The 13,154-nt window shown below is 51.0% G+C and overlaps 6 protein-coding genes across 6 annotated transcripts; 2 read left to right on the top strand and 4 right to left on the bottom strand.

The window, feature by feature from the left end:
- Positions 1-36: 36 nt before the first annotated feature.
- Positions 37-873, bottom strand: VFPPC_00625 (hypothetical protein; the record flags this gene model as incomplete). Its single annotated transcript, XM_018280608.1, has 1 exon — positions 37-873. The coding sequence occupies one exon, from the start codon at positions 871-873 to the stop codon at positions 37-39; it is 837 nt and encodes a 278-aa protein (XP_018148812.1).
- Positions 874-2,244: 1,371 nt separating this feature from the next.
- On the top strand, positions 2,245-2,544 carry VFPPC_15186 (hypothetical protein; the record flags this gene model as incomplete). The annotated part of the gene is made up of 1 exon (XM_018292939.1): positions 2,245-2,544. One exon carries the CDS (start codon positions 2,245-2,247, stop codon positions 2,542-2,544), a length of 300 nt encoding a protein of 99 aa, XP_018148810.1.
- Positions 2,545-5,291: 2,747 nt separating this feature from the next.
- Positions 5,292-5,859, bottom strand: VFPPC_12837 (hypothetical protein; the record flags this gene model as incomplete). The annotated part of the gene is made up of 2 exons (XM_018290614.1): positions 5,292-5,580; positions 5,654-5,859. The coding sequence occupies 2 exons, from the start codon at positions 5,857-5,859 to the stop codon at positions 5,292-5,294; spliced, it is 495 nt and encodes a 164-aa protein (XP_018148809.1).
- A 1,854-nt stretch (positions 5,860-7,713) lies between these two features.
- VFPPC_15185 (tropomyosin like domain-containing protein) lies at positions 7,714-8,248 on the top strand (the record flags this gene model as incomplete). The annotated part of the gene is made up of 3 exons (XM_018292938.1): positions 7,714-7,731; positions 7,795-8,027; positions 8,116-8,248. 3 exons carry the CDS (start codon positions 7,714-7,716, stop codon positions 8,246-8,248), a joined length of 384 nt encoding a protein of 127 aa, XP_018148808.1.
- Positions 8,249-8,624: 376 nt separating this feature from the next.
- On the bottom strand, positions 8,625-10,027 carry VFPPC_00623 (wlm domain-containing protein; the record flags this gene model as incomplete). Its single annotated transcript, XM_018280607.1, has 2 exons — positions 8,625-9,844; positions 9,895-10,027. 2 exons carry the CDS (start codon positions 10,025-10,027, stop codon positions 8,625-8,627), a joined length of 1,353 nt encoding a protein of 450 aa, XP_018148807.1.
- A 582-nt stretch (positions 10,028-10,609) lies between these two features.
- VFPPC_00622 (sulfate permease) lies at positions 10,610-13,154 on the bottom strand (the record flags this gene model as incomplete). Its single annotated transcript, XM_018280606.1, has 2 exons — positions 10,610-12,117; positions 12,176-13,154. 2 exons carry the CDS (start codon positions 13,152-13,154, stop codon positions 10,610-10,612), a joined length of 2,487 nt encoding a protein of 828 aa, XP_018148806.1.

Below are 13,154 nucleotides of genomic sequence, written 5' to 3'. Positions count from 1 at the left end.
GAAAGGTGCCGCATGAGGGCAGTGGAGAAAGGCCATTCAATCCATGTAGAAATCGCCTTTGAGAATTCTCTCTTGAAAGGCGTCTGGTTTCCGCGGCTCTTGCCTGGGCGGTTGTGCAGGTGCTGGAGCCTGGACAGGCGGCTGCATCATGTCGGAGACGGATTTGGCCCGATCGTGGTGGGATGTTCCTCTTGGTGGCGAGGAAGCTAGCGAAAATGAAGGGCGTGGACCGCCGGAGACGGAGCTCTCAGCTCGAGACCTAAGTTGCTCGGACCAGTTGAAGCCCTGCTGGTCTGCACGAGAATTGGCATTGTCAGAAGGGGCTCTTGAAGGCATGGTGTTGCTTGCCTGTGCAGCTGCGGCAGAAGACGTCGCAGTACTGGCTCGACGGCCGGCCGCAGAAAGAGCAGCACCGATCGCAGAGCCTTGATTTTGCGAGGTTCTTCGCCCGAGAGATGATGGGGGAGAAGAAGCTGGGTTATTACCATTGCCAGGGCTATTGCCACCAGGGCGGTATCCTCTCATGGCTGAAGCACCGAAGCTCATCCTACGGACAAAGGGCGTATTCGGGGCGGTTCTAGCGGCGCCGGGCATGTCCTCATCTTCGATTGCACTTTCGTCGATGGAGTCGGAGTTGTTGGTGGACATGCTACCGCGGCGCATGTTGAAACTCGGCGGGTTGGTGGGGGATGTTCCTGAAAGGCCGATTGTAGTAACAGATAACCGCCGTCTCTGAGGATCAAAACTGTTCATTTGACTGTTGCCACCATTCGAAGCATTGGACGGGCCTCGTTGGAAGAGGTTGGAGAGAGCCGCCTGTGTGATGGAGCTGCGGCGGTGGCCCATGCCATTTGGAGATCCCTCAGAGGACATGGTGGGCTTCAACAGCAGGTGTACACCGTCTCTCTAAGTTTTTCGGTCTTGTTGAACTCGCCTTGGCCAAGGCAAGGGCCAGGAGCAAGAGGTGAGTGTGTGCTGGCTTTGCGTTGAGCTTAAGACAGAGCAAAAGATGGGAGTAGAGGAGTGGTGATGTAGAAATTCCCGAGCTTGGATGGCGTTGTCGGAGTAAAGGACAGGCGGAGGCGAGGCGTAAGGGGAGACCGAGACCGAGAGCGGAACGGCTGTGAGCGGTCGGGGAAAGCGCCAGCGGGCGACAAGCGTTGTGGTATCAGGTTGGAAGGAACGACCAAAGGACAACAGTTGGCTAGCGAAGAAGGAGAGAAAGAGGTAATGGGTAATGGGAAAGAGCAAGGAAGAAATAGTGCAAGACACGGTGGGGGAAGAGTCGAGTTGCAAGCTTGGGGGTGTGGTGTGAGTGCAAGCTGCTACGGTCTGGTCTGACCAGGCCCTTGGTTGTGTTGTCTCACTCGGGTGAATTGGCCAGGACTGTGCTTGGCTTCTGATTCAGTGTGCTGGCTGAGATGAAGAGCACCCGCCAGTTTGGTGCGGAGTATACACACAGCACAGCACGGCGTTGGTGAATGGACTTGATAAAGAGAAGGAAGGGGAAAGGAGTTTGATTGAAACGAACACGATTGGGCTGCAATGTTGCGAGTCAACAAACTTGGGATGTGGAAAGGTAAAGATCAGGAGAGAAGGTTGGACAAAATGGGATGTGAATGAAGAGGGCGTGGTCTGATGGGTGTAGGTGACGGCGTCTATCATGTCCGTGAAGACCGAGAGCGGAGGGGAGGGTCTAGAATGGGTGACGGACGTAGCGGAGTGTCTGGTGTGGAGGATGGGATGGGATGGGCGACGGGTGATGGGTGATGGGTGATGGGCAACCACCACACGGGACAATGGAGCTCGCTCCCAAGCAGTCAAAACCAAGGTGCTCCGTTCTCCGTACTCAAGCCAGAGATGGATTGCCCAGAAATACTACATACTCATCAAGAACCTTGACCATGGCATGCCATGACATACATGCCCATGCTGGGGCATCCAAAAACGTCCCTGGCCAAACCAGATACGCGTTGCAGAGCCTGCCTACGTCACACAATGACGACCTTGCTAACCACGGATACAGCATTCCACACAGTTCAAACGTACTCACACTGGAACAGTGTACTCTCTGTCAGATCGCGATGAACAGTACCAACTCTAAAAACAGGGGGGCTCACGACGACCAAATCAATACCACCAACGTACACTCAGTCTTCAACTCGCCGAGGAGGGGACAATGTGCTCCCAAAGTCAAGAGTCAAGAGTGCTGTTTGCTTGCTCTCTCTGGGGCAAGGAATTGTGATGAGGAGATCGGCCAAGCTTCCAGGGGACCTTGTTCCACAAGGGACGGGATTGGGCATTCGCGAGCACTGCTTCACATGTGGAACCATTGAAATACAAGCTTCACCCTGGTATGCTTCGACCTCGCCATTGATTGCCAAAGGTGACGTCGATAGGTCGCCAGCTACGATCGGTGGACCCGGAGGAGCCCTAAGCCCTTCGACCCAGATCTGCTGGGCCCGCTCCCATCTCTGTCCAGCTCTTCCAAAGAGTCAACTGGTTGAATTTGGAGGTGTGGCGTCTGTGGAGGATGGGGTTTGATGTTGTGGAGATAAAAGCTTCTGGTTTGTGCTGGGCAGTGGGAGCGACTGCGTGCATCTACTGTTTAGCCTGGCGGATAAGAGCAACTGCCGATTAGCGTTAGTTTACGTGTGAATGTGGTGAAATAAGTCTGGTCTGACTTGAGCCAGGAACGCCGGTATTTCAACCCGTGTCTCAGTCCCCGTCCTCGCAACTCCCCAGAGTCACCAGTACCTAGGTATGGCAGTATGGGGGGCACAATCACTACCACCAAGTCCCCGGGAGGGTGCATGTGTCGTCTGGTGCGAAAAATAAAGGAAGCACTGGCCAAGACTGGCGTCTGGTCGTCGAGCGGGGGTATACCGAAACCCTATGTCTGCCGCGTCGCTAAGAGGCTTTATGGCTTGAAGTTGTCAAACTGTCCAGTCAGACTGCCGGGGTCTGGTTTGGTCGCAATTTGCACTATGAAGATGAAGACAGCAGCGGCTGCGTCAGTTGATTTCCCCATTTGCTGATTCTGTCTTTTCGGAACTACCAGACCAGAACGTATCGAACGATGGCTTGGAGCGGAGGGTGGGCCTGATAAGGAGAGTCTGGTCAAGTTGCTTGAAAGCGAACATTCAGCCAGGCAGAATCGACGGCCACGCCTATTTACCGAACAGCAACAGTAATAACAGCTTGGGGTGTGTGCAGGTCCAAGTGGAGTTGCATCTGGAAGCACGTCGTTTCACGGCAGCAACCCTACTTGCCAGTAAGTGGGTGGCGTTCGCTCACCTTAGCTCGCAACCTAGACCATCCATTTGGACTCTAAAAGTAATCCAACTGGCGAACGGAGCAACATCCAGAGTCATCCAGAGCCATCAGCGCCATGGCTAGTCATGGCTCGAGTTCCAGCGCAGCGGTAGTACACTTTTGGTCCTTTGGTGTCACCAACTAGCAGGCCGTGCCAGCAACGCAGTGTCCCAATGTCACGGCTGCTGCCTCTTCTTCGGGCCTTGTGCGAGGCTCCCGTGTCGTACACATCGTCTTTTGGCACTGCAAGTCGGAGCTAGAAATGCCCCAAATGCAGTGCGGATGATTGCGTGCCTACTAGGCCAGGGTCAGGTTTCAAATGTTTGCTGGCTCGGTGGTACAGTGCATTCATCTCGATGAGGGAACCAGGTTGGGGCTCATCGACACAACGCTGTGATGCAATTGAGAGGGGGCGAGGGGGGAAATCCATCGCCATCGAAGTTGCCCAAAGAAATTTCGCAGCTTTGCTTGGTTCTCCATAATCTGGCAAGCGCTAGCCTTGGGCGGCTTGGGACCACACCAACATCACCCAATGGCAGCAATTTGCGGGGTAAGATCCCTGCCAGCTTGCTCTCAAGGCAGGAGGTACGTACCCCGCAGCAAGGGTCTCAACTGCCAGCCCTTGAGCGCCTTCCTATCATTCCAATTAGACAGATCTGCATTTATGCACAGTATTGTACCAGTATGTAGTGTTTGCAGTACAGTACAGCACCGTACCATCTGGATGTTTGCACATTGATTGTTTGTGCACTACTTAGGTAACTAATGCTATTATTCATACTAGTAGACACACGTGTGCATCTTTATGGCACCAGGCAATCATGTTCATGCCCCAGTCATCATTCCTGAGAATGATGCACAACTTTTGGCAGCAAGCACCAAAAGTTTCGTGCAAAGGCGCAAGATTATTGTCAAGATCGTCGACATACCTTAGGTACTTGACCGGACTGAATCTCCCCAACCGAAACAATAGGCGATCACCGGGTCCCTGACAGGTCAATGCCAGGCAGGACAAAGATGTTGGCGACAGGGAACAAAACCGTCAGCTGTCTGGTCTGGTCTGGTCTGGTCTGGTCTGGTGTCCCTGAGCCACGCATTTTGCACCGGATGGTTCCCCGGGCTGATCCAAACTTTTGGGACCCATGACAATGACCTTCTTTCAAAAAGGCTGACATCGATGGCACCACCTTGTCGACCGTGCAGAATCAGACCCTTTTCCTCCGAAAATCTGGTTGCCTTCCAATTTGATGGACCAGACACTTCCAAGTGGCAGACAGTCATTGCCCTGACACCGCGTCTCTCCCCGCATTCGGCAGTCCATCGTCCAATATCTTGACGCAGTTATGATGACAATCAAATGGAGGAAATATCGCGACCATTGCAGAGCGACCGGGGATGTTGAAGATTCACCGTTTCAGCCTCCTCCAAGGTACAAAAGTTTTTTTTTGCTGGGCACACACAGGAAAGGCATTGGAGATGCGAGAACGTGGGCGCTTCACTGGCGAACTCGGTTGAAGACTTGCAAAGATGCCGGAGTGGATTCTCATCAAGTCAAGTTTGTCTTGCCCAGATTCTCCTACACGCCTCCCCCCATCCACACACACACTTCTCTCTCAGACACACACTCGGCATGGGCACCCGAATTGCGAACCGACCAAGCCAACTTACCACACTGTCCGCTCATGGCCCACCCTTTACCATCAGTCGGATGGATCAAGACAGGACAAGACAAGACAAGACTCGACTGCCCGCATCTCGGCTTGCAGATTGCATGAGTTGACCACGAGTCTGGGCTCTCGAAAGCAACCAGGAAGAATGCACTCGTCAGTCATGACAGGCCACAGACACGTGCGTCCCCAGCACAAGCTTATTCCCGTACACGGCGGCTTCTGAGGCCGAGCGTCACGCATAGTCAAATTTATACAGAGTTTTATTATGTACTAGAGAAGTCGCTTTTGTTCCATGGCACCAGTTGCTTATGGCTTGGTCAACGTAAATGCCACATTCCCACCACTCGATGCTCCCCCAGCACAAACCGCTGACAAGCTCCCAGTAGGACAAGCCGACCTCGCGGCGTGGACACACCGAAGCCAAAGTTGCTTAGTGATGACAATGGAGTCTCCCGAGCCGACGGATAGGCTGAACAATGCTGTACGGGCTCGTCCCTCTGTCTTAGATGGCGCGCCTTGACACGCTTGTATTGATCCGGGCATGCCGCCGCAGATGCTTAGTTGGGCTTCGGCTTCATCATGTGCGTCGATGACCCTGATTACAAAAGTCGTTAGCAACGTCATTGTCTGGTACGATGATGTGATTTTGGTTTTGTATTTGTACGAACTGGTTTGTGTCAAGGCATGTCGTGGATACAATTGCGCTGGCATCCGGCTTGGACAGAGCGGAACGAGCCTGTAAGACTTCATTGTGCTTCGCTTGGCTGGGAATTCGAGGCATGATCGGTACGCTGAGGACAATTCCGGCGGGATGTTTCTTGGCGCCTGCGAGGGCGACCAGGCCGATAAGGAGGAATGATTGTATTAATCTCATTATGGCCGGTGTAATTATCGCTCTCGACGTTCGTATCGTAAATGTAAGTGGCTGGCGGGTATTATAGAGTACATACACAATGGTGGAAAACCCGAGGTAACAAACCCAAACAGAACAGAACCAATCCGTATTGTATACACAAGAGGCGTTTGGAAAAAGGAAAATTCAATGATCGACCGACAGGATAAATATATCACCCTCAACTGCTCCTTGGCCAGGTATACTTGAGCCTCCTTAAAACAACTCTCATATCGACTTGTCCCAAAAGATCCGCCTAGCCCGTCCGCGGCACCGACCAATCCACCATTCAAATTACACGATTCGTATCCAGCCTCATCGACAAGGAGAATTTACATCGTGTTTATGCGCCCATTCGGCGTTGCATTGTGTACATGAAACGAGCTAGGATTGCTTTCTGAAACGTGCATGCACGACGGAACCAATCGTACAACCTGGATGGATGGGCGGATTTTGGGAGACTCGTGGGACTCGGTTTGTGAACAAAGGCGAGTCAATTGCGGGAAAATTGCCCATTACTGCGATTGAAATTAAGGAGGTGACTGTGTTTCTAACTTATTGTTGGAACATACTGTACAATACAGTACTACGACTCTGGGCAGACTCAATCGATCCGCAGATGGCATGTCAGATTCATGGTGGAGACCAATTCTCAAGTCTCAAACAGTCTAGTTGAGTTTCAAAAGTTCACGGAGCAGCTTGCGCCTCTTCAATATCTCTCGTCACAGGAGGACGCAGTGAGATCAAAAGAATCCAGTTTCAACCATACTATAAAGTATTGTGCCCATCCTCGAGCGCGAGACAGTCCAGTAGGTATTCGCTGCTTACTTTGCAGTACGACACGCATTACGGCCTGACCTCCATTGCCTTTGAGGTAACATCAGCTGGAAAAGAGAACACACAATTCGATAAAATTATCAAACTCGCGCAAACCAGATTTTAAAACTGTCGCAAACCATCTCCCAGGTTACGAACGCGGCATTCCAGTGCCGATTCATTTCACCTGGGGGAATAAGAAGATCACAAACCATACGATAGACATATCTCGGAATACATGTTCTGTGATTTTTACTAGGAGGAATTACATCGTAGAATGTATAAGTTCGAAATAGCTGCCCAGGGGACAGCATTCTAGCGCTGACACTTGAGAAAACTTGACCTTTATTGAGTCAATGTGACAAAGCTAGACGTCGCGATGGGGACCTATCCGTTTATTTGAACCATCCATGATGTACTACGCTGGGAATCAGTCTTCCTCTATTACAATCCGACTTCCGGTGGCTGACGATGTGTCCTTCGCCACGACATCCAGCCTTGGGTCTTCGGCTAGGCAGGTGTTTGAGCAAAATGGCCATGTCAACAAATCTGGAAGTACTCAATAAATAGCAAAAGTGCCAATATTCATTCAGCCGTATTGCTAAAAGCGCAACTTTATATGCCAAGGCCACTGCAACGCTGCAGGAATTCTTGATAGACGCGAATGATGTTGAACCTAAAGAGCGGTGAGGCCCAGGCATCATAAGCCAGATACCGAAACCACATGCAGTCACCTTTCAGGTATCAGTGGGCATTTCGCCAATGGCCCTAAATTGTTGAGACCGGACATAACCTCCATCTACATGAGCGACATCTCGTAGCGTCTCACCGTCACCGTCCCATCTCGTCACCAGCGGCCTGTGAGTGGCGAACACGATTTCCAACGAGTAATCTATTCTAACATTACGGCTACACATTGCATAAAGTCCTGTCAGGTGCCCCCTCGCGCTTTCAAACGCGAAACCAGAATCTACCGCGAAAGGGAAGTGTCCTCATACAGACGCGGGTGCCACAGAAGTAATGGATCGCATCAAAGAGGTAATGTCATCCCGCCTGCACAATTTTTAGTACTCGAACATCACGGATTGTTAACAGTGGCAGAAAATAAACTCTCTCACCGTAAAATTAGACACAGCTACCACCGAAAATGAGGAACTAAAAGAGACGGTCAAGAAACTCCAAGCAGAGCAGTTGGAAAACGAGAACGAAATTGCCGCCCTCAAGACGAGGCTTGAAAAAGCAGAACCTGCTCTTGACGCTGAGACTACAGAGCAGGAGAAGAGGATACAGGAACTTACGGAGAAACTGAGCGTTTCTTCTAATGAGAGAGACTGGTATGTGCCTTATGTGTTGATGATGAACATCCTGGTGGGAAAGGAGAAAAGAGAGTTTGCTGCCGTGATAATCGTTAACACTGGCTAGCTTTGAGCGAAAAGTACGAGCTTTGGAAGAGGACCGGGATAACTGGGAAAAGAAGTATGATGAGATGGTGATGAAGTACAAGGAGGTGAAGACGGAGTTGGATGAGTTCTCTCGGGGTTTGGAGCACATATAACGGCTACGGTTGAGTGCGGAGTAGATGCACTGCTGGTATTTGGGGAGTATAAAACGTTGGGATATAGTTACAAGCTGTTGCGTCAAAAACTTAAAGAAAGTGTCAATGAGACAAAAGCAGGGCAACTTCAGGACCACCCGCCGTTGGGCGAGTGTAGGATACACTAACTGGGCTAAGGGATTCCCACTTGTGCCACATCGAAAGAAGATAGTATCAACATAATGTCTGTTCTAACTTGGAAGTATATCTGATTACTTCCATTAAGCACAGTATAATCTCCATTAGCCCTTCTCTTAGACTACTATATAGTACAGCATAGTATACACACATGATCATTTATCGTCACTCATTATTCTTCGGTTCGACGCCAGACTCGTCACACTCGTCTCTGTCCGCAGAGGCCACACACTCCACAGTCACCAGCGTTGACGTACTGGCTCTCCGCACACGTTGTGCTTGAGCAGCGCCAGGAATTTGGTGTGTTCGTTGGATCGAGAACGTTTGCGCACATGGCACACGTTACTGCTGATGAGGTATTTGCAAAGGAGCACATTGAGCAGGGGGTTGTGCTCTGTGAACGCTCGATTGCTGACTTGGATCTGCTAGATGCTTCGACGGGTTGTGCAGCTGGTATGTCATCGAGTGGTGTATCCAGGGGCTCTCTTTTCGCTGTGACCGATGATAATGACGTTTCTTGAGTGCCCGGCTCTGCTTTGACCCGAACTGTTTGTGTGCTCGGCGCAGGATCTTCCCTCTTTACCCGTCTAAACATGTCTTCCAACTGCGAAAGTTCGTTCCTCGCTTCAAGATCGTTCGTGTCCTCATCCTCACATACTCGAACCATTCCTCTCCCCTTGCTGTCCCTCATAGTTGAGCCATCGACATCAACAGCAGCAGCCTCCTCCGCAACATCCTCATACTCGCTCTCGCTCCCAGACTGCGTCTCGTCCTCATCCTTAACTACATCTTCTTCCTCCACCTTTTGTTTCTCAAACCTCGCCAGCGCAGCCGCAGCTCGCAGCTCTCGCCCACGCGCGCTACCCGCCACCCTCGGCTTAGCCTGCACCCTCTTCCCCTTCTCCAACTTGACCTTTTCCTCATCATCCGCCCCGAGCGCCACACCATTCTTCCCGAATTTCTTCAAAATCCGCCTCTCCTTGCGCTCCTGATAGGTCAAGGCCGGCTTTGCCTTTCTCTTCCTCCGTCTGGAGCGATACGTCCCGCCGCATAGATGCTCCGGAAGAACCTCATCTGCCGTTACTTGGTTCCGCTCCCACTCGCCTGTAACTAGACTCGCACCGCGGCCCCAGATTCCTTCACCCGTGTATCCCTGCCTAAACAGTTCGTACATTTGCGTGGCGTACTGGTTTCGCACTGCCCAGAAGGCCCGAGAGTGGTTCATTTGCTTGCAGTGCGCTAGTTCGTGCATCATGACCATTTGGACGTATTCGAATGGGAGCCAGCGACCTGTTGAGGGGGACCGAAGTACAAGTTGGATCACTTCGCCGGCGTTGAAGTTGCGGCCCACGAACTCACGGTTTGGTTCGTATTCTTCTAGTGTCATGATGGATAGGTGGTGCTTGCGCATGACAGGCACTAGGACTGTTAGTTGAGGGCGGTGGAGTACATGAGTAGATGAAACTTACGGCATTGTGCGGCAATTCTTTCGAGGAACCCTTGTGCTGTTTTCTCATTGGGGCCGGGTAATGGTTTGATAAAGACGATGTTGGGATTTGGTTGCGACTTTTTGGCATTGAGTCGCTGGATGCCAATGGGCATTGTGTGAGTGGACTGATGGGGAACCGGTCTACTTCCGCCACGGTATTGTGCCTTGATTCAAAGTGATTTTAAAAGTGTAATCCTCCTGTAGAATTTGTAAACTTCTGGCTTGGGCTCCAAACGGACTTCACGGTGAAGTTGAAAGTCGCAAAGTTGGCGGGGCCCGTGAAGGGCGTGGCGAAATGGACGCGAAATCAGGTGACCGTATGCTTTCACTTTGACGATTCCATCAGAACACTTCGCCATTTTACGGATTTTTGACCAATTTTCTTCTGCTTTTTACTCTCGCAGAGGGCAAAACCTTCATGTGTGTTTAAATTGAGAAAGTGTTCGAAATATTCACTTTGAATGACCCTCAGCATAGCGCCTTGCCACCCAGGACCAATGCTGTCCTGCAGCTTCTTCCTATCAATGAACATGAACAGAAAGTCCACTCTACGACAAGAACGAAATCGGTTTAACAAAATCTTGTAGACAAAGAAGTACCAAATGTATCCAATGCTCGCTAATTCCATCGCTAAATGCAACATACATATGTAAACTCCAATCACAACCCATGTCAGCATGTCCCCCATGATGGCATCAAGTTGACTGTCCTGCTGCAGCTCTAAACTCCTCTCTAGCTTCAACATTCGCGATGGCACTTTGCACCGCGCTCGTCAGGTCAACATGAAACAGAGGCCTATTAAGATCATGAACCACCGCCCCTCGTCGAACTTTCTTCGCCGATTCCTCCACCTTCTCATCGCCTGGCTTAGTCGAAGCCTCGTCCGAATCAGAGCTTTGGCCCATCTCAACGTCCAGTTTAGACATATGGGAGTGGCTCGATTGAAGGCCTCTCTCGTTGGCAGCGACCTCTGCCACAGCGGCAGCAGAGTTCTTGCCACCCATCTCAGCAACGCTAAATATGGACTTCCACCTGTGGTGTAGGCCGTCCTGAGGCTTGGTGGGGATTCCAAACCCTCCAGCAATGAGGGCACGCTTTGTCCAGCGGTTGTTAATGCATGCGATGTGCCAGTCTACCACGTCGGGGGCGGTGTATTTATCAAGCTGGTTTCGAACATCGATGAGTTGCTGGACTGAAGTAACATCAACGTTGTTGACGGAACTTAAGTCCAAGATGATGGCCTTGAGCGTTGGTTTTGCGTCGAGTTCGCCATCCTGAGGAGATTTTGCCGATTTTCGCGGACCAGGGTTGTTCCAGGGCCTGTCGCCAGGACGCTCAAAGAACTCAGGGCTGGAACGCCTGGTTTGTGAGAAGATAAAATCGGTGAGACAATCCAAGGTATAATTGGCATTGGGATAGTTGAATCCCTCAGAGAAACGGTAGATGAAAACGCCGGGATAAGGGTTCTCCAGCTCAACTTCAGGGTTGGAGCCGTCTCCATGATCCAGAGGAAGGAAGACGTTTCGAGAAGGGCCTTGGGATGCTCCGTCGAAAGTACCGTACTCTCCGTACACCTTCTTGTGATCCTCGCCAATAACGTTGTCATCAAGGACAGAGTGAACTCGCACCCTGCCGAGGAACCGTCCGCGTGCCTTTAAGATGCGGTATATGAGAATGGCGGCTGAAATAGCGACGGTGGCGTATAAACCATCTTCGATCTGAGCGAAGATACTAACAAAGACGCCGACGAAGAAGACGAACATTTCGAGGGGGGACACACGCCAAAACCGGTAAACGGTATCCGGCGGTGTAATGAGGTCGCCAACAGCGTGGATAATGACGGCTGCAAGTGCTGCACTAGGAATGTAGAAAAAGACCGCGGTCAAGAGGTACGTGGCCAGCAGTACAACAATACCAGATACGACCCCGGCGGCCGGAGTTCGGACACCCGCTTTGGATTTGATTGCTGTTCGACTAAATGAGCCTGTGGATGGATAAGCGCCTAGGAACGGGCCAAAAACGTTAGTCATGCCAATGGCAACCATTTCTTGTGAAGGGTCAATGGCATAGTTGTTGATTCGGGCAAAGGATTTGGAAATAGCAATGTGCTCAACAAGCATGACGATGACTATGGCCGGCAGATGAGAGCCGAAACGCGAAATGATATTCTTTGGAAACTGGGGGACAGCAGCATTGCGGAAACCTATCCATGATTGTCAGTCAAGATTCATCAGGAGACTCATCTGTGGCAATTTCCTTACCACTTGGCACGTTTCCAATAACCCTAAACATCGGTTGGTCCCTCCGATGCATATTCACTAGCCAGCTAATCATGGTATACAGCAGGATGACAAGAACGGTCCGCATAGTAGTCATGAAGAAAATGATCCGTTTATGGGCAGGGAACCGTGCGGCGGCCGATGTAAGGGCCCATCGAATAAGATACAATAAGAACAGGGCAGTCAATCCCAATGATGCGTCAATTTTTGACTCAGGAAGATGCTTCAGGGTGTTGATAATGATCTTGTATGCCGGATCTCTTGTTGACAAGTCATGCAGACCCATGAGAGCAGGCAGCTGACTAGACGCAATGGTAATGGCAGAACCCGTCATGAACGCCGCCAGTGCCGTAGTGGAAATCAGGTCAACGATCCAACCAATTCTCAAAAGGCCCATGGCCAAAACAATGCACCCAGCAATGACGGACAGGGCCGAAGCAATGACATGAGGCGGAATGTCTTTGGTTTCTGGAGCGGAGGTGATATCTTCAACAACAGTTCCAACAATTGTCGACAACACAGCCACAGGTCCAATGGAGATGTCCTTGGACGTTCCAAATAACCAATAGATTACAACGCCCATAAAGGAGGAGTAGAGACCAAATTGAGGCTCGAGCTTGGCCAGCAAAGCATAGGCCATGCCCTGGGGCACAATAATCGCGCCAATAGTAATACCTGCGACAAGGTCACCAGCAAACCATTGAAGATTGTAGTGCCCTATCCAGGAGAGGAAGGGGAACAGGGACCGGACATATGACACGGCTTCTTGTGGCGGCGGTACCAGGTCATGAAGCCATTCAGATGTGGTAGGATGTCCTTCGACAAAAGTGTTACCGGTCTGTGAGGATAGAATTGACTCTCCACGAGTGACATCGTCCTCTTTTGGGTTCTCAAGTTTGATACCAAGAACTTTGGCCAAGCCATGGCCAACCTTGGTTGAAAAGGAGGAAGACGACGACAT

The sequence above is a fragment of the Pochonia chlamydosporia genome, chromosome 1 (assembly GCF_001653235.2).
Source record: "Pochonia chlamydosporia 170 chromosome 1, whole genome shotgun sequence".
Lineage (NCBI taxonomy): Eukaryota > Fungi > Ascomycota > Sordariomycetes > Hypocreales > Clavicipitaceae > Pochonia > Pochonia chlamydosporia.
This window is presented reverse-complemented; position numbering and strand designations above follow the sequence as displayed.